This window comes from Syngnathus scovelli, chromosome 4, assembly GCF_024217435.2.
Source record: "Syngnathus scovelli strain Florida chromosome 4, RoL_Ssco_1.2, whole genome shotgun sequence".
Classification (NCBI taxonomy): Eukaryota; Metazoa; Chordata; class Actinopteri; order Syngnathiformes; family Syngnathidae; genus Syngnathus; species Syngnathus scovelli.
The window spans coordinates 21,349,563-21,376,972 of record NC_090850.1 but is presented as its reverse complement, the minus strand read 5'-3'; the positions used below and the strand labels follow the sequence as shown (position 1 = coordinate 21,376,972).

Genomic DNA, 27,410 nt, shown 5'->3' with positions numbered 1-27,410 from the left:
AATGGCACTCGCAAATACATAAAACATTGTTTTTCATTGAGTTCATGTCGTGTTTGTCTTTGGCACACAGTGAACGAATGTAGAAAAGAATGACTCGGCATACAGTAAAAGGATTTAGCTGTCATGCGAGTTGAAAGTGAACTTGTGTAATCAAAGTCATTTCAGTCATTCCCAACCTACTTGGAAATGCAGAAAAATATTCTAAAAATATAACCAGAAATAAAATAATAACAATAATACATGATTTTGTACCCTTTGTTTTATTAAGATAAGATTCAACACATGACACAAAGAATTTCCAGCGAAGCATTTACATACACCACAGGAGAAGGTAATACATAAGAACCCCTGAATTAAATCATTTAGCAACACAATGCTTTTTTAGTTTGGGTGTACAGTATATGCAAAAACATCAGGACAATACACTTAATCATCATGAGTACAACAACATGGCACTAAGTGTGTTTTTGTTTGTGACAATGTACAAGCATACACACAAAAAAAGGCACTAAAATACATTCCTTCAACGTGTAAAAATGTTTTCCATTCACAAATGACAGAACCCAACAGAAATAAATTTTATATAAATAATAAATTTGATTATCAAACATGTATAACAATCTACTTTGTAGACAAAAGCGATCAGTCCAACACTGCAAAAGTGTCAGCAAAAATGGCCGCAGTCTTTCTGTGGAATGTTCGATTAAAGGTGATGTGGTCAGTCTGCTCTTACATACATTCACATTACAAGATGTTGTATTATTTATGTGGTTAAACTATTTCTCTGATTACTCAAATGAATACAACTTAAATATTTGAAATATTTTTAGAATGCGTCTCTTTGTTATTGACTGATGACTAAAAGAAAGGTTATTGCGATCGGCTGGAATATTTTGGGATTTTTTTTTTTTTATGTAAAACAAGATTTTTGATTTCCGAGATATTTCCCAAACACAACAGGACTACTCGTTTATCTTCTGACGCTCACCTTAACTGACTGGCTGGTTCAGGCACTTAATTCAAGATCCCTTTAAAGGCTGTGTCACATAAAAATAAAAATAAACATCGGGTTATAGCAGCTTAAAACATTTCATTTTATATGACAATTTCTTCAATCATCGGTTGTAACTTGTGTGTACACTATAAATATCGATTGCCTGTGTACTCAGTTGAGGGCGGCGTCCTTGTAGGAGCTGGGGAAGGCCGGGCAGGGTTTGTTCCACGACTGTTCGGCGGTCGGCAAGCTGAGGGTACTGGTGCTCTTCAGTTTGTTCTTCAGGCCCCAGCTGAGGAAAGACGACTTCTTGCTGATCTTGCGCGACTTGCCGTTCTTGTCGTCGCCGTCGTAGGCCAGACAGATCATGGAGTAAGTTTTGGGGAGATTCCCGCAGAAGGTGGCGCTCTTTGCCGGCTGGGCACACACAGATGACGGAATTTTTTACTTTCATATTCTTCAGTGAAGTGAGTGTCGTGTGAAATGGACCTCACCATACTAGGGTTGCCGTCCAACACGCTGACCACTGTGACGTCCACGCCCTTTTCGTCCACGTCTTTCAGCAGCCTCATCACTTCACCCACACCCATCCACTTGCATTCCGCCTCGCCCACGGCCACGATGTAGTCGCCCTCTTTCAGCCCCTCGGCCTGCCACAGACGAGAAGGTCAGACCTCCTGACACGGCAGAGTCAATATTTACACACCAGGTCCGCGTCACCTACTTCGATCAGCAAACGCTGACTTGAACTCAGTCAAAACACTCACGAAAAGGAAAATTCTCATCTCGCTAATATGTTAAAATCTTATTCCTATTAACAAAACAACGAGATTGAGATGTGTCAACCCACTTTTTGAAAATGCCGTAAGAACAATGCTAATGATTTAATTCTGAAGCTCAGGTTTTACATGCTGCCCTAAATCATTGCTCGGGTCATCTACAGTATAAACTCCGGAGAAGGCGGAGGAGTCATTTGGGGGTTGACGATTTATTTAAGACGTGTTATTTTAAAGCTGTTCTTGTCTGACGTTAACAGAAGCCAGATGCTCGCCATGAACTCCCATACTTTGAATATCAAATAACTGTCTCCACACTCCATGTTAAATAAGACGGACCAGAATAAAGCTCCTGATTTTAATTGAATTACGACTCAGTTGGGCTCATTAATAGTCGCTGACTCTAATGAAAATCCGCGCGGGGCTGCGAAACAGATTAGCCGTGTTGCATAAAGCCACTCAAACGAGGTTATAAACCTCTTTAGAACCTTAATACTGCTTTCAACTTTATGTATGCCGTCTGTCTCTTCTGTTGACTTAGGTCAGTGAACCAAGACGACCAGATCATCTGAGTCTTTGGCGTTTACGTAAACTTGAGTCAGTAAAACGACACGACCGAATCGGAGGAGTCAGCTGCGCTTCCACTAACTCGTGTTTTTAGTGAGTCCGCCAACAAGTCAGTGAACCAAAACGACGGAACCTGATCATGTCACGTTTCCGCTAACTTGAGTCAGTGAACTATTATTTGAGCTTACGCTCTTTCCACTTGCTTGGGCCAGCGAACAGACAGACCCGACTCATCTGAGTCTGCCCTATTTTTCAGTAGGGCAAGCGATACAACCAAATCAGCAAGTTTCCGCTGAGTCAGTAAACCACAGGTGTCAAATTCAAGGCCCGGGGGCCAGATCCGGCCTGCCACATCATTTTATGTGGCCCGCGAAAGCAAACTCATGTGTCAAGTCAATATTTCTTGTTAAACTACCAAAATTGTCTTGCCTTTTAATAACATCGAGTCTGTGGTACTTCTGCTAACTTGAGTCTGCGAATCGATAAAACAGAACTATTCTCTGCGTTTTCCATCGAGTCCGATGCGTTTCCTCACCTCACTCGATAACTTGATACCAGGGGATATCAAAATTTGGTTCCCGTCTTTGGTTATAATTAGCAAAACTATATTCACAATTATCACACACAAAAATAAGTGAATTAGGACTTTGTACTCACAGCAGCAGGGCAAAGGGGGTCTAGCGAGACAACTTGAACGGGTGCGTCCCCCTTAAGGGTGAAGCCTAGATCTTTGTCCTCTGTGCGCAGGCGTACCTTCCGCGGTGCCGTCCAACGCTGCTTGGCAGAGAACACCGACAGAGGACCCTGAGTGAACACACACACACACACACACACATTGGATTCAGTACTTCAAGATACACTTGCATCTGCTGGGAAAATCTCGACTCGGCTAAATCTTATCAGTCCGTCAGCATATAAAAGGATGATACGCTTTTTGGATTCAAATTGGCCAAACAAAGGCTGGAACAGTCTAAACTAAAATCTTAAATTCCATAAACAGGAACACACAATGTGAGGTCCCCAAAAAAGGCAACGAGTTCAAACGGCTAAAAAATAAAAACATACGAATAAACTTCCAGCCAGTGGAAGTTTTCTATTAATGGTTTCTTCTTTGGTACGTGCTAACGTCACCACCACCAAGTTTAGCAGAAATACTCAAGTCATCAAAACAAAACCATTCACCATTCCGATTAGGTTTGTGGGGGAGGTGAAATGTTATTGTGATAAAAAAAAAGCCACCACCAAAGTGAACTACTTCTAATCGTGGGACACAAAGTACACACACCATTTTCCGCCATTAGTGTTAGTGTTCAGTAATTTTGACGATAACAAAATGCACATATACCCGTAAAATATACACACAATATTTTAACCCCCCAAAATTGTGAGTAGTAGATTAGTAACCCACATACCAGCCTCTGGAAAAAGTCGCTGACTTTCACCTTTAAGGCGGAGGGAACCTCCATTTCTGCTTGTTGCTCAGTTTTTGCTAGATTTAAAAAAAAGGAAATAAATAATTACACACTGACATTTTAACTGTTGTAATTATTACTGTGAGTAGTTGTAAAAAAATAAAAGTTAGCACTCACAGATAATATCGGGCGCTTCCAGGTAGTCTGTGAACTCCTCGTCTGTCTTGTTGTCACTGGCTTTATGCAGCGAGCGCTGGTGGCTGGCCTTCAAGATGTCCTGCAGCACCTCCAGCTTATTGAGGTGATGACACAAGCAGTAGATCCTAAGTGCTTCTTCATGGCCCGCGATAGCACGACGGATGTGGGCTCTTCCTGTTTTAGGCAGGAAATGTCCGCTTAAATTATGAATGCTGCATATTTATTTGTACATTTACGAGATGCTTGATGGTCAACTTACCAACTCGCTCACGCTCAGCTGTCTTCTTCAGAATGTCCAGAGGAGAACAACCGTCTGGAAGGTGATCATACACTTGGGACAAGTTCTTTTCTTGCTGGTCTTCATCGTCACTCGGACCCACTGGACACACACGGAACACACACACACTTTTTGATTGTGCAATACAGCAGTTGGCCAGTTTTTCGTTCGCTCATTTACATTTTACATTACAACATGGGTCACTAACGTGGAGCCCTGTAGTCGCGCAGATATGAGATCCATTCACTCTTGTGCACAGGAATCCCATAATGAGCCCCCCCCCTCCCCCCCGCCCAACCAGTTCACTACTCAGAAAACACACCCCATTCATAACACAAAGTACTCTTGGTCCCCCCCACTTAATCTCACAGCATGCTAAAGTCATTAGCGACGAAAAGATGTCATCGTAATCACAAAAGAAACAGGCTTCCTTCTCTCCTATTGGGACTTTTCTTTTTCCCTGCCAGCTCTCGGCGATTCTTGGAAAACAAGACTCTTAACTAACCGCAGTGTGTGAGCGTGCGTGTGTGTGCGTGTGTGGTTGTGTGTGCCTCTAAATAGCCCTTATGTAACAGCATTGAGGCCTGAAGTGAGTCGAGTTGAATAAAGTGATTTCATCCACTAGCGGCATTTATCCATATCTCAACTCGACACCATTCATAACTATGGGAACACCGCCCTAAATAAATAAAGTGGCCGGGGAGCACATGCAAACTTCAGCTCCATGAGTCATGGGAGAAAAAGAAAGATAAAAGTAGATAGTTGACATATTTTGGATCGAAGAGATAAACAAAACCAGTTCTTTATCAGATTTGTCTCCTAAAAGTCAAGGCACATATTTCACATGAGAAAACTTTCACGGCACAGCGGCAAACAAAAGCAATGTTCATTATTGAATGTATTTATGTATGCGGGATTAAGGCTGCTTAATGATTATTTTCAATTAATCTGGCTGTGTTCATTTTTGTGGTAGCTCTAAAAAATAAACTGCAAACTTACTGTGATGGTCCAGCAGGGCAGAGGCCACAAAGTAGTGCGCCATGGAACGGTAGTGGTTAGTCTTCACTTGGGACATAGTGGACCAGAAAAAGGGCACGTTGTCTTTCACCGGTGTCTGGATCATGGACTGGTGGACTTGGTCGTAGACTTCCGACACTTTGGCCGCCTCCTGCGCCATCCTAAGCAGGGTCGGAACCTCGTTGCGGACGCCCGGCAGGGCGAGTTGCTCGAAGAGACACTCTTGCGCCTGTGCTAGCATCATGCGGATGAGCATGGCTAGCATAGCGGGACTCATGTCGTAGCTAGGTGTGTGTGTGAACGTCTCCTTAAGGTGGTTGAGGATGCCTGCAAGAAGAGTAATGCAAAATGTTGATCTTTCTTAATTATAGGCCGACAACTGGTCTGAGGTTAGTGGTTGTTAAATCATTACGATAGTCCCTAAATTAGTAAGTGGTCGAGCTCACTTGAGTCAACTGAGTCGGTGTTGTTGACTGAGTCCAGACAGTGGACTAGCACACCATAAATCTGACTCCACTAACTCAACTCACCTGAGACTCACCAGTGAGTCCTCAAACTTGAGTTAGTTCACAGATGTAACCTACTGGTAATCTTCTGAGTCATTGATTCTGATTCTGAGTCAGTTTGGTACCTCAAAGTAGTGAATCAACACAACCGACACAACTATTGACATAATCTTCATACCTGCTGCTTTCTGGAAGGCCGAAATGGCCTCCCTCAAACCGGCCGATGTCTGCCGGTCGCCACGAGTGCCAATCTGGGAGTAGAGGGCAGCCACGTTGAAAAGGATGCTGGCCTTCTCCAGCGACAAGTTCTGCTGGCACACCGGGACGCCCGTGAAGGAGTCGTACCTGAGACCAAAAGACGAGAAAGTTGGTATTGTCCTATCGCCAAAATTAACAATGGAGATCAGTTTATTAGATCGTACCAAGTGAAGAATATGCTACTGTGATGCGTAGGTGAGAAGAATCGACTCTCCACCAGCGGAAGATGGTTGAAGTACTTTGCCAGCAGCTCCACGCCAGCCTCGCTGCGACTTGGTGTCCTGCACGACTGGGAGCCGAATCAGAATCAAGAGATGAGTAAGCAATAAATGTTTGATTATTTGGGACATAGCGTAGATAATAATGCAGTGACTCATCATGCCATCAGCCTTTAGAGATTCCTATGAGCAATTTGTTACCGCAAAGAAGAAGAGTAATTGTGGTTGCAGGTGTGTCAGAGTTAATGACGTAAAATGCGGCGTAATAGATACTATAGATTCAAACTAAGGTGTGGTTCAGTGGAAAGTCAAAGTTGCGTTTGGGGAAGGGCTAATTTTGTGGAGACGGGTTATTGGAGATTTGTTTTCACGAAAAGACATTTGCCACCACGCACTGGCGGAAAACGACAATTTAGGTTTAGCATTAGCTGCCTGTATGGCGTTTAATTGACTGGAAATGAGCTAAAATGTCAGCTATGAAACAAAATGGCCGATTTCAGCTTTGTGTTCGTGAGATTTTTTGTGTGTGTCTGTACACGGTAGACATGCCGATATTGCTGCTATGAGAAACTGGCTCCACTGGTCTCACTTTTCAATTCTGGGAAATGCTGCCAAGCTTATTTTCAGAACCCAATAAAATTCACCACGTTACGTTCACACACAATGTGACGAAAAGAAAATTTGTGGCATTATGTCGCCTTGGAAAATTTCAAAATCCTGGGGGGGCGGTGCCATTTGTGTTTGTTTACCTGCCGCAGGTCCATCAGGTCGGCGAGTTCGTCTTCGTAATCTGCTCCATCTTCATTGTAATGCGAAGCGATGTAATCCTGAAAACACCAAAACAAATATCACCAAATGCCCGAGTGTCGCTTTGTCTTTAAAAACTTGATCGAATGCGAAATCGGAATTAACATTAAATGTCTGGTCGAGTTTTGTTTTGTTCCTTTGTGAGTAAAATATTTAACAGAGTAACAGCTCTAAACTATGCTAAGCTACAATGCTAAATTATCACGTAAGGTCATTGAGTGTATCGTACCTTAAAGGGTGTGAAGTCAACTTCTTTCGTTTCCTTGAGACCCAGCGCAATGAGAGGGATGTTGGCAGTTTCCCTGGAGAGAAAAACAAGAAAGATAAATACAGATAAGGTTTTAGAATAACATCATTCAAAAGTCACCTTAATGAATAACAATCAGTTATTCAAGCTGTTTAAATCTGTCTCATTTAAATCAGATAAAAGCAAAAATATTTAACATGCGCTAGTAATGCTAACAAACAAGAAAGGACGTGATACACACCTAAAATGAATTAAAGAACAAGAAACACAATTTAAATGTGTATTTAACAATTTTTATTTAAAGAATATGTGAAAGTTTGTATTTTCATCCAATCGTGAGCGCAGACGGACACGTGGATTAAGCAGATGGTGTCGCTACACAAACACAGCAGGTGTTTTGGATTTTAAAAGTTAACGGAGGCCCTTTAGTGTAACACAAAGTCTGTTAATGAAACTTCCTGGGATGTTTTTCCTTCATTTGTACTCTTGTAACACAAAACAGGCGCCCATAAAGCACCGCGTTGATGTTCTGTGCTTAGAGGAAGTTGATGACAGACAGAACACAGGTTGAGCTTGATATGGAGGTGGCCGATATGCAAACTTGACAAAAAGCTGATTCGGCTTCTTCCTGGCAAACAAGCGAGAGAGGATCGTGTTCCACTTTGTGCTGACTCTTGTGAATTTCAGACACTTTCCTCTATTACGAGGATGAGCTCACCATTTTTTGGTTTGGCTGAAGCTTCTCAACCGAAGGCGCTCTGAAAAACCTTTAAACGTGTACGGATGTATGCACAGCGCCCTCTCACTGTTCACTCAAGTGTCCAAGACACGGAACAAAACCTGAAGGATCTTGTTTACGTCTCAAAGTCCACCAGTGCTCAGTCACAAGAGCTTTTGTTTATTTTCCCGTGCTGCGTGTGACACGGTGATTCGAGCACACAGGTGAGTTGACGGTAAAATCCGGTCAGGGTGAGACGCAGGCGCAGGTACAGCGAGAGCTATTCATGCGAACTCTCTGGGAAAAAAACCCGAAAAGGAATTGTTTTTGTTTCCCCTCAGAGTACTGCGCTTGGATTTCAGCTCCCAGCGTTCCCATGCGCTCTTCGTTTTACCCTCGGAGAAAAAGTCGTCTATTGTAGATCGGTACGATGACGCTAACACTGTTAGAAGGGGGCGGGGCATTCACGGAATTGATCAAATGGATGACAAGTACGCCATTTTGAAGACACCGAATTTTTAATTGGGAATCTAATTTCCCATAAAGTGAAACATCCTTAAACTTGATTTAAAAACGGTCATCGTATGTATATAAAAAAATAGAGAGAGACAGAATTCTCCATTTAGAATTTAGTTTTTTCACTATTTTTTCAGCTCCTCATTGTGTCTCCACTTCTGGACCACTTGAAACCTCTTGGAACCATCTGTCCACAAACCCAGTTGAATGCATGTAGCTTTATTGAAATGCGCCCATGAAGCACATCGATTTCTTTGTAACATTATAGAATTGCTTTTAAAGTGTTCCTTGAGGAATCACGCGCAAACACTCACACAATCACAATTCACCCATGACAACCAATCACAACAAACCTAAGATTGTTGTGCTCTACAGTAACCATGGCAACCGTGCAGAGGGTCATTAAATCGAAATTGGGCAGCGACTTGATGGGTTCTTCATTTTTCCTCTTTATTGTCACACGGGTCCACTGATGACTTTATAAACCGACTTGGCCTCACAACAAACCCTCGTTAGTCTTTTATTTTTGCGCCAGGCCTCAGTTTTATATGCGTGTCGATGTGTGTCAGATAGACCCTCGACCTCACAACTCAAGAATCCGCAAAACCACATTGTCTCCCATTGGTTTATTAAGTTGATACTTTTACCAGCTGGGTGACAGCTAAATGGCTTTCCGGCCATCGGAAATAATGGAAACAAAATCCACAGTGTTTCCGGTGAGTCTGCTAAGTCGAGTCAATGAACCAATGCAGTTGAATCAATCGAACGGAATTTTGAGTTTCGTTTTACCGTCTGGTAGGTTTGAAGATAGAGACAAGTGTTGAAAGAACTGACAGCTTGGTATCCCTACACGTTGCAGCTTCTATGCAAATACATTTAGCTGCCTGCGTCTTCCATTATTAAATGTCTATGTGAACGCACACACCCAAAGTACAAGTCTACTAAACTGCAGTCCATGAGCCATTTCCGGCGAATCCGCTTGAATGAGTCAATGAATCGATATAAACAAATGATTAAGGTCTGTTCCGTTTTTGGTCATTTTGAAAACTTGAGTCAATGAACAGATAAAGCTGAATCATCAGAACTTGCCGTGATTCAGTCAATGAAGTTATATAATTGAATCATTGTTTCATTTAGAATGCTACTTTCAGTCAGTGACTCGATATGACTCAACGTGTTTCGGGTGAATTTGCTAAATGGGGAACTACGTATTGGTTAGTTGCTTCACGATACGTGTAGCGCTACAAACAAAAACGATATAGTCGCAGTGACTGACTGACGACCCCGTGCATCAGGCTACAGGCTGCGGCTCACAAGCGCGTTTAAATGACCACAGGGGGCAGCGCTAGCCTGCCATTACCGACCAATAATGACCGGTCCTCACCACAAGCACCAGCAGATGTTTTTTCCTAATGCATCTTTGAAAAACAGCCAATCTAACCACCGCCTGCGCATACGTACTGACGGAAAAGATGGCCGCCACCACCCGTACTCACTGGCTGCTCTGGTAGACCTCCACGGAGCTGTTGAGTCCTTCCAGCTGGCCCATGAGGAGCTGCAGGTTGGAGTTGACGTAGCTCAGCTCCAGCAAGACCATCTCCTTCACCTTGTTGTTGGACGTCGCCCTGCACACATAAACTTTGTTATTATTATACGTCTGATGTTATGCCACCAGACCACATGCCTGCGTCACGCTAGCTAGCTTAAAGTCAGCTGTCAATTTAGCTCGATTTTTGCTGTTATGCTACCAGACCAGACGCCTGCGTCATGCTAGCTAGCTTAAAGTCAGCAGTTAATTTAGCCCGATTTTTGCTATTATGCTACCAAACCACACGCCTGTGTCATGCTAGCTAGCTTAAAGTCAGCTATCAATTTAGCCGGACTTTTAATAGTGCTTCAATAAAACATGGAAGGTCCCCAAATCTCTATTTTTTTGTAGAATAAATTTAAAGTTTTTAGGAAATCATTGTTTGTAGTAGTTGTATATTGAAAGTTTAAACTACTCGTAAAAGGTTGGCCCGCATTGCTACTATCTGTTGTATTTCGTAAAAGAACGGCATGTCACTTTGCAGTCAATCAAAGCCTGTTGTCACTTTGCTCACCCTCTAATTAGAGATGGCGCCATGTTTAAGAATGAAGCCAGTGAAACCACAGTTTCAACACAACGTTGCAGCTACTATGGCGTCCGGCTGAGAACAAACATTCGTCACTCAACGGTCAGTAAACTGTTTTAACTTGACAGCTCCCTTAAAACTTGCAACAAGTTTGAAAACTAAAAAAAATACCCACAAAACACAAACAAAGCCAATGTGAGAATTTTCAAATCGTCAAACCTAAATATAACACACGCCATAAAATGACCGATACTTGCTGGCCAACCCAAACCATAATACCGACTGCAGAGACATTACACAAGACCTTTTTTTTTTTTTTTTTTTCCTTAAACAAGATAACAAAGACAAACTGGTCGGACCAGACGGATTTCACCTGCTGCTGATAGACACGCAGGCACACAAGACAATTGCAAAGAAAGGTTGCATTAAAAACATCAACATTATGTTGCAAGTTTTACCAAAGACTTCACTTAACAGTCCATACAACTATGTGGAACAAAAAATATATTTGCTCCTCAGCAAGGCACACTATGTGAAGCACTGCAGGAATGCTAGACAGGAAGGTTGAAATGCATGCACACATATACACACTCTTTAAATAGATTGTATAGATTGGTCCATCAGTTATGTCTTTTTTTAACTTGCAGCTTCAAAATCTTAAAGCCTAATAATATAATGACTCTAATAATTTAATAATTCCTTAATCTGCTCTATTCGGCTCAGGTAATAAAAGCAGAAGATGTCTGCAGGAGTCTTGGGTTTAGTGGGGGAATTCCTTTCCCTTCTACAGTGGCTTCTTTGTTTTGTACCCGGCTCGCTATTGTTCAGGATTGTTACTACCTGGAATCCTACACTGACTCACCTTTGTGTTTTTTGAATCAGCGCTGACTTATAAAGGCAGAATCGGAGCCAAAGATGAGTGACAGCGTGCCAATGTGTTGACGTGAAGCCACTCGAGGCAGCGGTTGCGGTTTCTTACTTGAGAAGGTTCTCGGCTCCTGCTCTCATCCTCATCTCCTTGATGATCTGCTGGTTGAGACTGGCTCGCTTGTTCTGCAGCTTGCTTCGTCCGGTCTGGGCAAACGGGTTGCAACCCTGGTGGACGATAAAGAAAAATACATTCAGTTGACGTTTTTATTTCTAATATTTTACTCATCTTATTTGAGCTTCATGATAAAACACAGGAAAAAAACCCAGCTGCTATGCAAAAAGTGTGTTTCCTGTTGTATGTCAAGGGTTTCCCCTCAACCACCTGCGACATCCTTCCTGTGTTTCAAGGCTGGAAGTCAGATGGTTGCCGCCCATCACACCCAAAGCAACACACTCACATCCTGAGAAGAACCTTCAACGCCGATATAACTCTTACTGGAATGACGTCACGGCCTTATCAAGACTCTGTGTGTGTGAGAGTAAGGAGTGGTCAGTAAACACCATTATGTTCCGTTTCTCCATGTTCCACAGCGAGAAACCACATTCCGAGATGATGATCCCAGCAGGAACTAGCAACGTCATGTAGAATTGGAGAAAATAAATCCTGTGCATTTTTCTCTTGGAACGCTGAGGCGTCACTGAAAAAATTAACCGAGGACGATACCACAGCCTCGCATACCTACTTGGAATTATCATGCCAAATATGTAAGCTAGCGAGGGCATATGGGAGGACACCCATTGGTCCACATAAAGATGAAGGACCAGCCCTGCATTTCTCCCAAACAATTAGGGCGTAACACAACGAGTCCAGTGAGCGGTGAATCATTCGGGGCTTCATACTGAACTCATTATCAAAGTGTTTCCTGCAGTCGTTCTGTCTTTTCATAATTAACTTTTTGGACCCAGGGACCGCTTTCCCTTCACCCCCCCACCCCTATCAACGCAATCATGATATTGACAGAAACTAAACATAACGACCATGTGTACGCCAGCGATGGAGCTAAAGTCTACACACCCCTGTGAATGCCAAGTTTTTCTGATGTTAAAAAAAAAACGAAACATAACCTCTTATAGTCCAGGAGCCACAGTTTGAAAACCACTGCATTAAGGCTTTAATTCTTCAACAGTTTTTTTGACACCTTGTTTGGATTTCCCACAAGAATTAGTAGAGGGAAAAAAGATGCATGTGTTGCATTGGGCCGGCCCGGCGGGACACGTGTTGTCAATTTGAGGTTCTGGCTGCCGGGCGGCATCGGGCCAGCAGCTGTGACGTCAGCGGGAGGAGAAAGCTGACGATTTGGCTTTCTCTTCGTGCCATCTTTCCGAGATGAACCGCAGTAGCTCCCTGCAGGCAAAAGCCGAAGCCAGCACAAAGCTTGTAAATCATTCAGAACGCGCGCGAGCAAAGGCCGAATGGGTTGGGTTTAAAGTTTGACCAGAAATCTTTCCAAAGCTTTTTTTTTTTCAACACACGGCTGTGGAGTTTTACAGCAAACATGAAGCACATTTTCTGTAGCCCAAGCTGAAATTGTGTCTGCACGCTGTCCTTGACGTTAAAATAAAATGTCAAAGAAAGAAATGTATCGACAGTCGTTTCGATATCTGTGTTTTTTGTTTTATTTTTCTGCATTATTATTTTTTTTTTTATTTAATTACCAGTATTCACATTCCTATCATTATATTTTGTATAAAAAAGTTACTTAGATTTTAATTTATTATAAATAAATATTTTACAGTATATTTTATAAAATTATTTGTGTTAAATACTGAATTTATTTATGATATTTCTATATCACCAATCCAGGATTAGGAATTCTCCATATTATGCAATTCTAGATAATGAGAACGGATTATTAGTGTGAACGCTGCTCTCCCAGCATTCACACAGTGTGTGTGTGTGTGTGTGTGGGGGGGGGTGCGTTCTTATAAAGGAGGCAGCAGTGGTGCCAGGCTGCGCTCTCTCGCAGACACAGGAAGTGCCGTGAGAGCCTCAATCCAGACGGCGTTCCGAAGGGGATTGACAGACACAAAAGGGGAATGCTGGGATAGAGTGAGCCTGTCACAACATTCGCATGGTAACACTGGGAAAACAGCAAAGACTCAGAAAATATCAAAGCAACCCTGTATCGGTGATATCGGCCCCAGATTTTTTAGTTTTGCAAACCACTACTCTGTGCTGGAATTTAAAAAAAAAATCTGTATCATCATCTCCGATACACACCCTGTATTTGGTATCGCAGTGTCATCCATAACAAAAGCGTCCCTGACAACACAACACAGGCCATCCTTAAGATAACACAACGTTTGTTTCGCTCATCCTGTTATCCACAGCAGCACCTTGCTGCTTTTTTGTGTCATTAACGGTTACAGCTCTGGAAAATATGAACAATAGCCCCAAACAACCCCAATAAAGGCCTTTATTTGGAAATCCAAAACGTGCTTTGTATTGGATGTCATTACATTGTGCAGGAAGGCATGCTTAATGCAGTGTCCAATGTGTGTGTATGTGTGAGTCATGAGTTTATTGCGTAATCATGTGACAATAAGGGTGGACACTAAGGAGGCGATTGAGTCATTCAAGCAAAAGCCAAAAATAGTATTTTACAAATTTCCAAATTAATTGAAACGATTAGCAATGGAGAATATTTTAACCGCCAAATTTAATTATTAGCAAATGAAAAATTTGGTGCTGAGTTTTCCACAAGCATCCTGTATATTATAAAAACACTTGCTTTTAATTAAAAAAAAACTTTAATAGCAGTTTCTTAGATTATTTATTTTCTTTCTGAATTGCACAACAGGCTGGAATAAAAACTGTGGCAGGCCCCCACACCATGAATTGCCCATCCTTATTTTCCAGTGTTTACTGTGTATTAGACAGGACATCATAGTCATTAAGAATCATCTCCACCGAGCTTTAAGTGGAATTTCCATCCAGTTTCCTGCCATCATGTATCTTATCAGCAAGCAGTGCAGCCCACCCATTCCCCACAGCCATTCTATTCTTGAAGCAGTGCAACACACACACGCACACGCACACCTGAAGCTGACACTATGGAATTCTTTGGAATCCCATGATGCATTCAAATGATCTAAGTGCTATTTGCTACTAGTTTTTAACATTTTACACAACCATTTTACTATAAACAAATGGAAAATCTAGCTGGATTTGACAATTTGCTCAAAACAGGTCGGCTTGAACGAGAACCGGACGATGATGGTCCCTGAACGCACCGCGACTCTCAAGCGTTGCAGCGAACGTTTCAGTAAACATTCAGCTTTTTAAATCAGAAAGTAATCTTATGCAGGGAAAAGCTATTCAAACCGACGAAAGCAGCGCGTGGGGGACAAGTTTTGCATTTTCGTGGAAAAAAAAGGGGGAAAAACGCTAAGAGTGAGAAAACTCACCTTTCTGAAGTACTTGCCGTCTCCTCGACTTTCCTTGAGGCCATTGGGTAAAAGCGCGTCCGTCATGTTGGAAAAAGGCCAATCGATTTGGTATAAATGTAAATTAAGAGCAAGCTTTTGCTGCTTTGTCGACAGGTGAGTCTCTGCTCACCTCCAAACAAGTGCTGTGAGAAACTCGCCTCTCAAGAATACACGCAGGGTTTTGCTTGTGTAAGCCCCGCCCACTGGTGACGACAGCGCTTATATGACGTCGCCCCACACCTTTCTTATTTTTATTTTTTTTGTGGATTCTGATGGGCAACTGATGACCCAAAATGGGAACCGGGCGTGTGGAGCATACCGGAGCCGATACATTTTGTGACGGGGAGGAATGAACAGCATCTCTTTGCAAACTAGGTCAAGTCAATTTGCAGCCAGAGTAAAAAAATATATAAAATAAAATAAAAACTGTACTGTACTCTAGTTCCCGTTTCTATGACAAGGGTTATTATTTAACCATGAAAATCTACAACACAAATAGTTTTGCAAATTTAAATCCCGCTTCAAAGCGTTTGAATTAACACATGGCTTAAAAGTCACTTTTGAGTCATTTCTGTCTAATTCCTGACCTCGTGAAAAGTTTACTTGGGCACTTTCAAGTTGAACAGGTTTCTTGTTTTTTCCACACAAGATTTGCGCACTAGGATTATACAAAATACATTTTTCCCATTAAAATTAAGCAAACAAATGTTGCACTAACCCAGATTTACCGCTAGAGGGAAGTAGAGAGTCACGGTTTACCAACCAGGTGAGCAAAAGCAATGATGCAATTCTGAGCGAGCGTGTACTCATAGAAGCCTCCATGCTGTCAAGAAATATTTGACATTTTTGTGTTTTTTTTTAATTATAATTATTGTGATCTTTACATCTACACATTCAACATAAATAATTAAGTTAAAACACCAGACAGTCTGATGATTCACGATTGTAAGATAATTTCATTTAATTTTTCTTCATTAAAAAAAAAAAAATCTCACCATTAATATTTACTCATTTTAAATTGATTCTGGCTGACAATATATCTTGTGTGACCACAATGACGCTCATATTTAAAAGAAAAGTTGTTTTCAATTTGCATAATTCATTGTTTATATAGAGTAAATACATATTCATAAGGTAAATTACCTATTTACATAATTTGCCAAGAGGTTTTTCGTAGTCGCTGTGTGTGATCTGAATGAATATGTGCAAATATAGTTGCGTAGGCGTCATAGGTGTCTTAGAAGTAATTTGAGTTTGTGGCATATCTTTTTTTTTTTTTTACCCAATTACTGTTGAGTTATACTGCTGACCGATACTGCTAACCTTGGAGTATTGGATTAATTTAAAAAAAAAAAATATTTCTGTCCTTGTGTAATTATTTGAGGGTATAAATGTTTAAACAGCTAGGCTGCAGATAGCCCTTGTGTCAAGGACTTTAAAATAAGACTTTGTTAATTGTATACTTTTCTCAGGTACTCCCCTATCCTTAATTTTTTTGCCTTATCCTCAGTGCATTGATGCAGCAAAATGTAAAATGACTTGCTGCAACCGTAACTCAGCTGAGATGAGTGCAATCAAAAGTGCCTGCAATTTACCGGCATTTCATGCATTTCAAGTTTCTAACTCATTTGCTTTGAGTTTTGCATTTGCAAATGCTGAGTCAAGACTAGAGGTGCTCTAATTCTAACAGTTGCAGTGTTTTCTTGAGTTGCATAAATTTTGCTCATGATGAACCCAGATTGGTCATTTCCTGACCTCTGAGCAATATGAGAAAGTATGAGGAAAAGTTTGAATTGACTTATTTGAGTTAATTAAATATTTCTTCATCCTTAAATTGTCAATTTCGGTTTTGATGTGTTCTGATATTGTTCTGTTCTAAAATGTAGCGGCTGTGGTCTTGCGAGCACCGTTAACTGAGGCCGCTTTTGCCTTTTCCGCTCATTTGTCTTCGCACAATAGCCGCACAGAGACGGCCGTGAGTGCATCGCCTCTCCAAGCACAAGTGGGGGGCACGGGGCAGGCGAACAACCGGCGTTAGACCCTCCGACAGGAAACACGGCGGCGGAGGCGGCGTTGCCATGCCGCCCCTGCTCACGGGCCGCAAGAACTCGGACTCCTCGTGTGGTAACAAACCACAACAAATCCATGGAGGCAGCACAGCGCGAATGCATCGAGAGGCGGATGAAAGGATGACGGAGAGTCGGGAAGGATGGCCTAATTTCTAACGCCTACTCTGAACAACTTCTCCTGAATGTGTGAACGAGGTGGATGCGAAAGCACCAGTAAAAATCCATATCAAGTAAAACTACCAGGACTCACCCTTGGAAGATGCAGTGTTCGATGGTAAGAATAATCCTAATAAAAAAATATATTGTTAAGAACACCCTTTGGATTTTTTTAAAAAATTGAAACTATGTTTACATGATTAAGATACTGAGGATAAGCATGATGACTGCACATACAAAAATATAGTAAGTTAAATAAAGTATAGAGGTTTGTGCACAAAATTAAACTTCTATCAATGTACTGATTTCTTCTTTTTAAGTCAAGTCAAGTCAAGTCAAGTCATTCTTTTTAAGAAAAAAAATTAAGAAACAACAATACCTTGTCTTCTTTTAAGGAAGAATCCTGTCCTCCATTGAGTAAAGTACATCATCAACACATGTCTTCTTTTTGGAAAATCAAAAATGGTTTCAAATCACATATGTTGGAGAAAATGCAAACACACAGTTAGAAACACCACAGAAGCAATCATCGATATGGTCACTTTGTAATACATCATTTTGGCCAGAATATATTATTTATGTAACGACACAAAGTGCTTGATAAATTAAGCAATGTAGATTTGTGGAAGATTGAGACATGCAGATTCGAACCAGTTAAACAACATGAGGTAAAAACTTTCAGAAGCATAATAAATTGATTCATTAGTCTTTATTTGAGAAGATGAAAAACCAAATAAAGTCTGCTCATTATGTGGCTCTGTTTTTCCCAGTGTTCCTTGTGCTGGAAAATCAGGAGAGCGTTTCTCGGATGGACTGCACTGAGTGAGATCATTATCAGCCACTCAATGCGTGTGTGCGGTTGTGTCTTTTTTTAGTGTGCTCTGTGATCTGTTCACATTGTGTGAAGGTAGAAGCTATTGCAGAATTTGGTCCCTTCAACCTTTCTTCCTCCTCTTTATCTTTTTCTTCATCGTGCCAGCTCGCAGCCACACTGAAGCCCACTGTTCTTTTTTTTTTTGAGGGGGGGAAATGGTGGTGTGTGTGTGTGGGCGGGGGGGTACCCTGCAAGTTAATTGTGCGCTTGTTAGCATTCGCCAGATGCAACTTAGCCATTTAACTCCTTGAACTGTAGTAGCATGTGTGTGTCTGTGTGTCTGTGTGTGTGTTACACAAACACAGCTTTTCGAAATGTTCCTCCACCTTAAAGGCCTTGTGTCACTTGAGCTAAAACAACAGGAAATGGTTGCCCCCAAAATGATGACACGGCAGGCTGCACAAACTTCTTCTTCCGCTCTCGCCCGTCATGTGACCTCCTTTGACAAAATATTGTCAACGAGAAGCTTTTTTTTATCACATGCAGAATGATAGTGAAAAATGGATCTAGCTCTAGAAAACTATCTAGCTCATAGTGCTGATGTTTGGGTTTGAATTTCAGATCTGGTCTTTCAGGATTTTCAGGCTTCCTTCATATCTCAACAACATGCAATATTTTTCTCCCCCGGGCTTATAGGTTGGCTTGGCTGATAGATACATGGAGGGCAGGGAAATTAGATGATAAATACATTTTAGAACATCAAATAAAATGCTGCAGGGTTTTAAATGGGGCTACACAGATTTGTGACGTCACTATAGCTCCCCTCTCCCCGGTGAAGCACCGTCCTTGGAAAAGTCACACAATGTAGGTGATTTTTAAATGACTTAGAATGGATGACTTTTGTTTTGAGTCATTTGAATGCGGGATATTGATTTAAAACACGAATAAACGGAGTAAGTTATACATACAATTGGAGATTTGGCTTCTATTTTGTTTTATGTATTTATTATATATACTATGCCAACAACAAATTATTAATAATTCCAGATGATTATTAAAATCCTCTCAGCCAAGTGGGTTGTTGTGCGGCAAAGTCAGGTGAAGCACCGCGACTCACCTGAGGAAGAAGAAGGTGAGACCTGCGCATGCGCACGCCTCTCACATCGCTGTGCGTGTGTATGTGTGCGTCTCATATTAATAAAGGCTGTCCTCCTCCACGAGAGCGCTCCTCTCTGCAACTCGCTTGGTAGGCGAAACTCTCTTCTCGGGGGCGTCCGCTGGACGTGGAGCGGCATCAGCGACGATGGCGGACGAGACGAAGAGGAAGAAGAAGGACGCAAATAAGGACGATAGGGTGACATTGAAAAAGGAGATTGGACTTTTGAGCGCGTGCGCTATCATCATCGGTGAGTTTCTGACTACAAGTTCAATCATAGTTCATGAGGTGAAAATAGTGATTGTTGTTTGGAGAATTAAAGTTAGAATAAAACTCAAATGAGTGCCTCACACCCGCGCACTTTACGCAAAAATATTCATCTTTAACGCACAATCTGGTTTTCACTCGTGCTGTTTGGCAGGATGCTGTTACTACTCCCACTTCATTTTTTTTTCTGTTTTTTGGGCGGAAACTGTTGCATCATTGCCTGCCTACGTGGCTGACTTGCGTTGAACTGGTAAGGCGCGTGCAGCGCTATTGCAGACTCGTACCGATAGTGGGTCAGTTCTGCAGGAGGCTTTGCACATCGGATGCTTTAAGTGCAGGAAGTGTCTGGCTTCCTCGGAGTCGTGTTACACTGCATCCATATTGCATTACAACGTGTATGCGTGTGTGTGCGTGCGGATTTGACTTTGGCACGCCGCAGTTATTTTGGTGGTCTCCTTAAATTTGATTGATGCCTAAATAAAGCGGCGTCCAACATAAGCAAAATTCCTTGTTATTCTGCCTACATAAACATAGAAGCTATCGTGTGTATGAAAGGGGATATGTGACAATGTTTGTGCACATATTGGATATACCGCTGTTCAAATTTGAAATTTAATGGAATCATTATAGAATAATGAATTTACGTCAAGGCTCAAACAGTGACCCTCAGGAAAAACAAACTTTATGAATTTTTCAGGCAAAGTTCCAAGTTGTATTTATAGCATTCTTTTTTTTATTAAAAAAATATTAGTAAAGCGTAAAGCTCAATAAAACGCTCAGTCTAAACTTGAACTTTCATTCCAACTGCTGCTCAGTGTGCCAATTGAAAAAAAACAACTCGGTCTCATGTTAACCTGTGGTAACATTACCTGTGATTAAATAATCTGTGAACAAACACAAACAGAAACGCGTGACAACAATGAAACAATAAGTCTTAACTGTCATACAAGTGTAAAAAAACACACAAACACCCCATACAAACACATACAAGCTACAAAACAAACACCCCTCCACACACACACTCTGCATGCACACACTTAATCACACAACACACACAAATACAAATACTACACGTTCATCACCCACAACATAAACACACACGTGCAGAAGCATCACACAACAAACAATACATTCACATATGCCACACACGCACACACACGAGGGCACGTTAATAGAGATAGTGCAGCTATCTGAGGACAGCTTTGATTTGTTGTGATGTAGCCAAACATTAGCTCCATGGGTATATTTAGTGGTGGGTACCAGGGAACAGGCTAAACCTTGGGGGTCTTTTCCCGTGGCGCCTTTACCGCCACTCGGGACAACTGACGACTGTAAATATGTCGGCGAGCCAGCGTGCTCACATGACTCCATTCCACGCGTTCCTTTTTAGCCGCAACATTAACTGGTGGAGTGGGAGAGGCCTTCAGAGGGGGCGGCGGCATCATGTTCTGCGGCTGCGGGGAGCTGGAACAATACACACTTTTCTTGAGAGAAGTTACACTCAAGGTCCGGCTCACGTGCTAGCCAGGCCCGTTAGCATTAGCCGCGGCAATTTATTATTGGGCTATTTATTATAAACTGCCTGTAGCTTGAAAGTGGCTTTTAAGCTTGACCCTTCAAGTCATGGGCTGAGAAACTCTGAACATTTGAATAAGCCAATGCCGAACTACAAATGTCCCGCGGGGGTTCGGGGATTATGCATTTTTGTGAAGCCAAAGCGGACATGCTGAGGCTGGTGTGTGCAGGTGCCGTTTGGGTTGGGTTTATGCCCGGAGCTCATTAGTACTGGTTTGGTCGCTGCACAGTTTAAACCAGTGTGATGAGAAATCCAGACTGGAGCTAAGTTTGCTAACACTGATGACTAGGGGTAAAGGTTTGCGTAGGGGAGGACTAGTTTATGACATAATAAAGAAAACACGGACGTTACACAATAGCTCCACAAGCGAACGTGACAGCCATGAATGCTTCTCTCTACTCACGCCGCATCATTAGCTGACCCTCGGAGAGGCTGAGAACGCAACGGAAGTGGGGAAGGGGGGGGGCTGAGAGGGGCAAGGGTTGGCTCTGATGTATGATGATGAGGGGGACATTGCGTGCCTCTACAGATGAGATGCTGTGAAAATTCAACATCACTATTGTGGTGACTTTTTCTGCATCTAAACTTAAAAAGTTCATCCATTAATTAAGCGTCATCCGTATTTGGGTTGGAGGTGACATTTTTTTAACTCAATTGGACTTTTGGGCAAATGGCAAAATCCGAATCCAGACCTCCTAATTACAAAAGTCTTGCAAAAGTATTCACACACCTTTTTTTTTTTTAATTTTACAACCAATTATTATTGTTCGCAATTGAGGGCGAATGTTGGTGTGGCCCACTTTGCGTTCCTTTTAGAAATCAAAATGCCTAGACACACGTCAATCCTGACAAGTGACGTTTTAGGAACTAAATTCCATCTTGCAGTTGAAGAATTTGAGATGGTTGATAGTCGACATCTAAAATCTACTTGCATCGTTGAGCACCACTAATGAAACCAGGACCAAAAACAAAACATCTTGTTTACAGTAGCAGGGAAGACCGATTTCAATGCACAAATTGGCAATTAGTAGATAAAAGTGCTTCTTGTTTTCAAAAAAGTAGATCATCAAAACTAGTTTTGACCCTTCCTACAAGCTGCACTATAATGGACCCCATAGGGACAACTACTGGTTACTGTTACCATGGTAGCGTTTCCATTGAGAAAGCTATAAATGTCAAGAGAACAAAAGTAGGCTAGTAGGCAAGGTGGCAAGGTGGCGATGAACATAGAACAGGAAATGGAAGTGGCTGCATAACAAAGTTAATGTACAATAAGAGCGATACACTTAAGGCGGCCATTTTGTGAGAATTGACTTCGTGCACAAATAGTTGTGTGTCTCGTGTGCCCGTCCAGCCATCAAATGTGGAATTACACAATCAAGTACATCTTTTGTTTTCTGACTTGCTCTAAAAAAAGTTATGTAACAGCGGGGCTGATTTACATAATGGCCGCCCCCACGCTGAGTTTTTCCTCCTATGACTCGATCAGCAAAGACCCAAAACGAACCGCCATTTTTTGTTCACACTTTCTGTATGAGTAGCCTCGCCGGTGTCACAATGGCGGCATCCGCTAACCAAGTGCTAATTTGTCCGTCCCGCCCACCTTAACACTTTGCCGTGATACATCGGCGACGATTCTGCGTTGCGGTCAATGAAAGGGGCGTGAGAAAGTGTCACGGGTGGACGACTGGTGGGACGGGAACGAAAGGCTAAAAAATGTCCAGTAGGTAGAGCAAGTGACGCTGATTTGGATTTCCGAGGCCTCAAAGAAGGATGGGATGGGGTTGAAGAAAAGGAAGGTAATAAATCGACCCCCCCCTACCCATGAGTTGTGAATTAGAGTGAACTCCATTACTATGCCGAAAGCAAAACCTGGTTTTCCGACTCTCATTGAGTCCCAGGAAAAACCCTCGACTGGCAACTTAATCAGGCCCATCGAGCATTTACTCGAGAAATAAAATATAAATAAATAAAATAAATAAAACAAAAAATAAAATAAAAATAAATAAAAACCAAATAAAATAAAAAAATAAAATAAAATAATTGTTTCAGTATGTCTTTTTTCCTGTCCTCAGGCAACATCATCGGCTCGGGCATCTTCGTGTCCCCCAAAGGCGTCTTGGAGCATGCCGGCTCAGTGGGATTGTCGCTCATCGTGTGGGTGGGTGGAGGTGGGATCTGCGTGCTGGGTTCCATGTGCTACGCCGAGCTGGGTGTCACCATCCCCAAATCGGGAGGAGACTACTCATACGTGACGGAGATCTTCGGCGGGCTTGTCGGGTAAGAACATGATGCCAAAAAAAAAGTAGAGGTGAGGGGGGTCAGGTGGGGGCTTAAAAATAACCAACATTTCACAACCTTTAAAAACATTGGGTTGTCCTGAGGTCAGTGTGGTTTTACCGGTGAATGAGTTTCTAAAAACGGTTTGTTGTCCATGCCTTAGCTTCCTGTTGCTATGGAGCGCTGTTCTCATCATGTACCCAACCACGCTGGCTGTCATCGCGCTCACCTTTGCCAACTACATGCTGCAGCCCGCCTTCCCGAACTGCCTTCCGCCTTACGCCGCCACCCGGCTGCTGGCCACCATCTGTGTCCGTGAGTAGCTCACCTTTCCACCGTCAATCATTTGTCCTGAGGTATGCCGTGGTGCTTTTAGCTAGCCGAGGCCAACTCAATCGAGTGCATGTGTTAACGAGCGAACCAGATAGGTCAAGATGTTGACTGCTCATTTATACTAAGAATAGGAACCCTTTGGAGAGACCTTTAGTATTCCACAGCTGAGCTTTCAGCTCTCACTGGCACACAGATTTACCTGCGCTGTCACTTTGCTGGACGCCTGGCACCTCCTTCTTCTCAGTGGCAAGACGGACGCTTGGCATGTTGAGTGTTCGAAGGGAAGGAGGCGACTCCAGCATTAGTGCAGAGCAAAAAGAGGGCACGGGGGAGGGGGGGGGTTCACCAGCTCCTGCCACAGAAAAGCTGCGGAAGCAGTTTGAGTGGTGGGAGGAGAAGTTTTGCCCTGTGATGGATGCTCGAGAACGCCCCCCTCTAAGAAAGTCTTTAAAGGGATAGAAAATCAAAAAGGTTGCACACTTATCTTGAAGACTAATAATTCCTGGAGGAAAGTCTCTCCAAAGTTAGATCATCAATATCGATCGATATTAAATGCTCATCTCACGTTGTAGTGTTCCTGACGTGGGTGAACTGCTCCAGTGTGCGCTGGGCCACGAGGATCCAAGATGTCTTCACGGTGGGGAAACTGCTGGCTCTGGTCCTCATCATCATTGTGGGACTGGTTCAAATCGGCCGAGGTAACCGCTAGTCTGAGATTGTTACCACTGGACAGAACCTTGGTAGACCCTTCTTAGTTCAACCAGAACTCTGTTGAGGATTGTTCTCGTGTGTCCAGGTTACTACGACGCTCTGGTACCCAGTGCGGCCTTCGAGTTCCGTCAGGAACCATCGGTCGGCCAGATCGCGCTAGCCTTTCTGCAGGCGTCCTTCGCTTACAGTGGCTGGAACTTCCTCAACTACGTCACAGAGGAGGTGGTTGATCCACGCAAGTATGTCTATTACTAATCTTCAATCTAACAACACTGCTAGCATCATCGGTGTCTTCCTTTCGTTATATTAGGAACCTCCCCCGTGCTATTTACATCTCCATCCCGTTGGTAACGCTGGTGTATACCATGACCAACATCGCCTACTTCTCCTCCATGACCCCTGAGGAGCTGCTGGCATCCAATGCTGTGGCAGTGGTAAGCCTTTGCAGTGATAGTCACATGAGTTGGATTTGCGCTAATGGGAAGCACAAGCATGACAGTCAGAGGCGGGCTCAATTCTTTGAAGCAGCTCTCCATTTTAGCTTACGCAAACGATGATATCTAAGATTACACAAGACTGAAATCTATGTGACTGTTTTGATGATCCACGCGTTGGTCACAGTTTGCGCTAAATATTTGCCCATAAACTTTGACATGCATTGGTAGACTCAGCTAATTTACTAACAAAGGCAAAAAAAAAAAAACTCAATACATTCTGCAATGTGAGTTAATTTTTTTCGTAGGCCACATATTCAAAATCATCAATATGATGGATGTTCTCGTGTCATATTGCAGACTTTTGGTGAAAAGCTGCTGGGCATGTTCTCTTGGGTGATGCCCATTTCCGTGGCCCTGTCCACCTTTGGGGGCATCAACGGTTACCTCTTTACCTCCTCTAGGTAAAACACACTCACAAAACACCAGCAAATAAAAGTTTGACCTTTGTAAACCTCTACATTATCTGTGTATGCAATTTGTGTGTAGGTTATGTTTCTCAGGGGCAAGAGAGGGTCATCTGCCTTACTTGCTGGCCATGATTCATTTAAAGAACTGCACACCTATTCCCGCCCTGCTGGTTTGCGTGAGTAACTGCACTTCCTGCCACAAGAAAACACGGGACAGACGCAAATAAGCAACTTCTCACCCGGTGTCCCGCAGTGTTTCGCCACCATCGTCATCCTGTGCATCGGTGAGACGCACAACCTGATCAACTACGTGTCCTTCATCAATTACCTGTCGTACGGCGTCACCATCGCTGGCCTGCTGTATCTCCGCAAGAAGAAGCCGGACCTGATGCGACCAATCAAGGTAGGCCCAAAAAATAACTCTCGAGCCATTCCTCAAGCTCTCTTCCCCATATAAGGGCTCTCTGTTGTTGATGTTGGGCGCCTCCTAGTGTCTAATAATGGGAATTATATTACTTTAGCTACAACATAATATATATATATATTTTTTTTTTTGTACAGATGTCTAGCCTGTCCATCATTTATTAAATTGTGACTAAATGAACCCTCATCTGTCAGTTTACCATGTGTTCCAAGAATCCACAATACAGTGCCAGTATTTTGTGTGTGTGTGTGTGTGTGTTGGAATGTTTGAAATCATATTTGTGTGTGGTTTTCAGGTGAACCTGCTGATCCCCATCACTTACATGCTGTTCTGGGTGGTGCTGCTGTGCTTCAGCCTTTACTCTGAGCCGGTGGTGTGCGGCCTGGGCATGGTCATCGTGCTAACCGGCGTGCCGGTCTACTTTGCCGGCGTCTGGTGGAAGAACAAACCCAAATGGGTTTACAAAATCACAGGTGACTGCTCGCCTATTGTGCCACGTCCGTCGCTGTGCGAATGTTCTTCATGTGGTTCATGTCTCGCAGAGAAACTCACCTACATGGGCCAGAAGGCGTGCTACGTGATGTTCCCTCAGGAGGACCCAGCTGAGGCCAAACTCACTTCATCCAAAGACACGGACTGAACCTTTGTCGCCCCCTAACGGACAAATCTACACATACACTCCTTTTGTTAAAATGTGATTTCATAGACACACGGGACACACAAACACACTCAGGAAAAACGCAGAAATAATATACAGTACTTCACTTTATCTACATTTTATATAACAACCTTGTTCCAAATGGGATAAATGTTTTTTTCCGGAAAATTCCACATACACAACACGCTATAATGACATCACAAATTCTCTTTGCGGGTTTAATTGTCTAAATTTATTCATGTCATTATGGGATGTTGTGTGTCGGATGTCGAGATGAAAAAAAACCATGCATATTGAACAGAAAATGTCTTAAAGGTGAAATGACATTTTGGTGCGCACACACACACACACACACACACACCACAGACTGAAAGATGAATGGACAATTAATCGATTCCTCACTGAGGCCAGCCATGTTACATTGCCACTGTGACTGACAACTTTGGGTATTTTTATTGAAAGCATTGTCATGAGTATGTTTTACATTAAGACCCCTGCACGGAATCTCAAGAGCCTCTCAAAGAAAGAAATTCATTCTTTGCATCGACGATTCACACTTTATCTCAATTTCATGAATTATGACTGTCAGTTTTACATTTGTTACATTATTGAGGTTTCTGACATGTTGCAGACAAATCTTTGAGTAGCACTCTGTGATATATCTTATGAAAGGACATTTAAAACATCATGGAGGCTATTCAAGTTAGGCTGGTTCAACGTAAGATGGCCGCCAGTGGCTTCCCTTCTTGCACGAAGACCAAACATCCAAGGAACAAAAACACACATTTTGTGGCGGGTTCTAAAGTGTTTGCAAAATGACTTGAACACAAGCACTTGTGGACCTCAAGCCTTTACCACATCCAATGCTTCCTATTTATCTGACGCACAATGGCACCCCCTAGAGGATTGGGGTGCTTACTGTAATTTTAAAAATACTTTTATCTTGGATGGCCCTTTTTTGTCCACACTAAAATGGATTTCAACTCATAGGAAACCGATTTAAGAAATAGTGAAGGCTTTTCATTAAACATTATGAATTGCATTTTCAATGTAGAGACACTTTCGTCTTGTCAATAAC

General features: G+C 42.5%; 2 protein-coding genes and 1 long non-coding RNA gene across 4 annotated transcripts; 1 reads left to right on the top strand and 2 right to left on the bottom strand.

Moving 5' to 3' along the window:
• Positions 1-241: 241 nt before the first annotated feature.
• Positions 242-15,166, bottom strand: rhpn2 (rhophilin, Rho GTPase binding protein 2). 2 transcript variants are annotated; one of them, XM_049717091.2, is made up of 14 exons: positions 14,964-15,166; positions 11,605-11,720; positions 10,008-10,136; positions 7,260-7,332; positions 6,973-7,050; positions 6,170-6,294; positions 5,926-6,092; positions 5,224-5,568; positions 4,207-4,326; positions 3,927-4,121; positions 3,750-3,826; positions 2,995-3,141; positions 1,489-1,644; positions 242-1,411 (listed from the first exon to the last, which is right to left on the bottom strand). In XM_049717091.2, the coding sequence occupies exons 1-14, from the start codon at positions 15,027-15,029 to the stop codon at positions 1,166-1,168; spliced, it is 2,040 nt and encodes a 679-aa protein (XP_049573048.1). In that variant the 5' UTR covers positions 15,030-15,166; the 3' UTR covers positions 242-1,165. The 2 variants fall into 2 exon arrangements, with proteins under 2 accessions (XP_049573048.1, XP_049573050.1); XM_049717093.2 differs by having other exon boundaries at positions 3,780-3,826.
• A 4,019-nt stretch (positions 15,167-19,185) lies between these two features.
• slc7a10a (solute carrier family 7 member 10a) lies at positions 19,186-27,385 on the top strand. The gene is made up of 11 exons (XM_049717113.2): positions 19,186-19,429; positions 23,098-23,302; positions 23,466-23,617; positions 24,208-24,333; positions 24,432-24,585; positions 24,657-24,780; positions 25,141-25,244; positions 25,330-25,426; positions 25,504-25,653; positions 25,970-26,147; positions 26,217-27,385. The coding sequence occupies exons 1-11, from the start codon at positions 19,327-19,329 to the stop codon at positions 26,312-26,314; spliced, it is 1,491 nt and encodes a 496-aa protein (XP_049573070.1). The 5' UTR covers positions 19,186-19,326; the 3' UTR covers positions 26,315-27,385.
• LOC125966749 (uncharacterized) lies at positions 25,609-26,356 on the bottom strand. The gene is made up of 3 exons (XR_007480521.2): positions 26,227-26,356; positions 25,997-26,106; positions 25,609-25,744 (listed from the first exon to the last, which is right to left on the bottom strand). It is a non-coding gene; the product is annotated as an uncharacterized lncRNA (long non-coding RNA).
• Positions 27,386-27,410: the final 25 nt, after the last annotated feature.

Bases quoted from the DNA above. Each gene is read 5' to 3' on its own strand.
- rhpn2 (XM_049717091.2), bottom strand. From the start codon at position 15,029: ATGACGGACGCGCTTTTACCCAATGGCCTCAAGGAAAGTCGAGGAGAC. The intron at 3,142-3,749 runs GTATGTGGGTTA...GTGTTCACTCAG, and splicing joins GCGACTTTTTCCAGAGGCTG to GGTCCTCTGTCGGTGTTCTC. The intron at 1,645-2,994 runs GTGAGTACAAAG...CGTCTGTGGCAG, and splicing joins ACCCCCTTTGCCCTGCTGCT to GCCGAGGGGCTGAAAGAGGG.
- slc7a10a (XM_049717113.2), top strand. From the start codon at position 19,327: ATGGCGGACGAGACGAAGAGGAAGAAGAAGGACGCAAATAAGGACGAT. The intron at 24,334-24,431 runs GTAACCGCTAGT...TCGTGTGTCCAG, and splicing joins ACTGGTTCAAATCGGCCGAG to GTTACTACGACGCTCTGGTA. The intron at 24,781-25,140 runs GTAAGCCTTTGC...GTCATATTGCAG, and splicing joins CATCCAATGCTGTGGCAGTG to ACTTTTGGTGAAAAGCTGCT.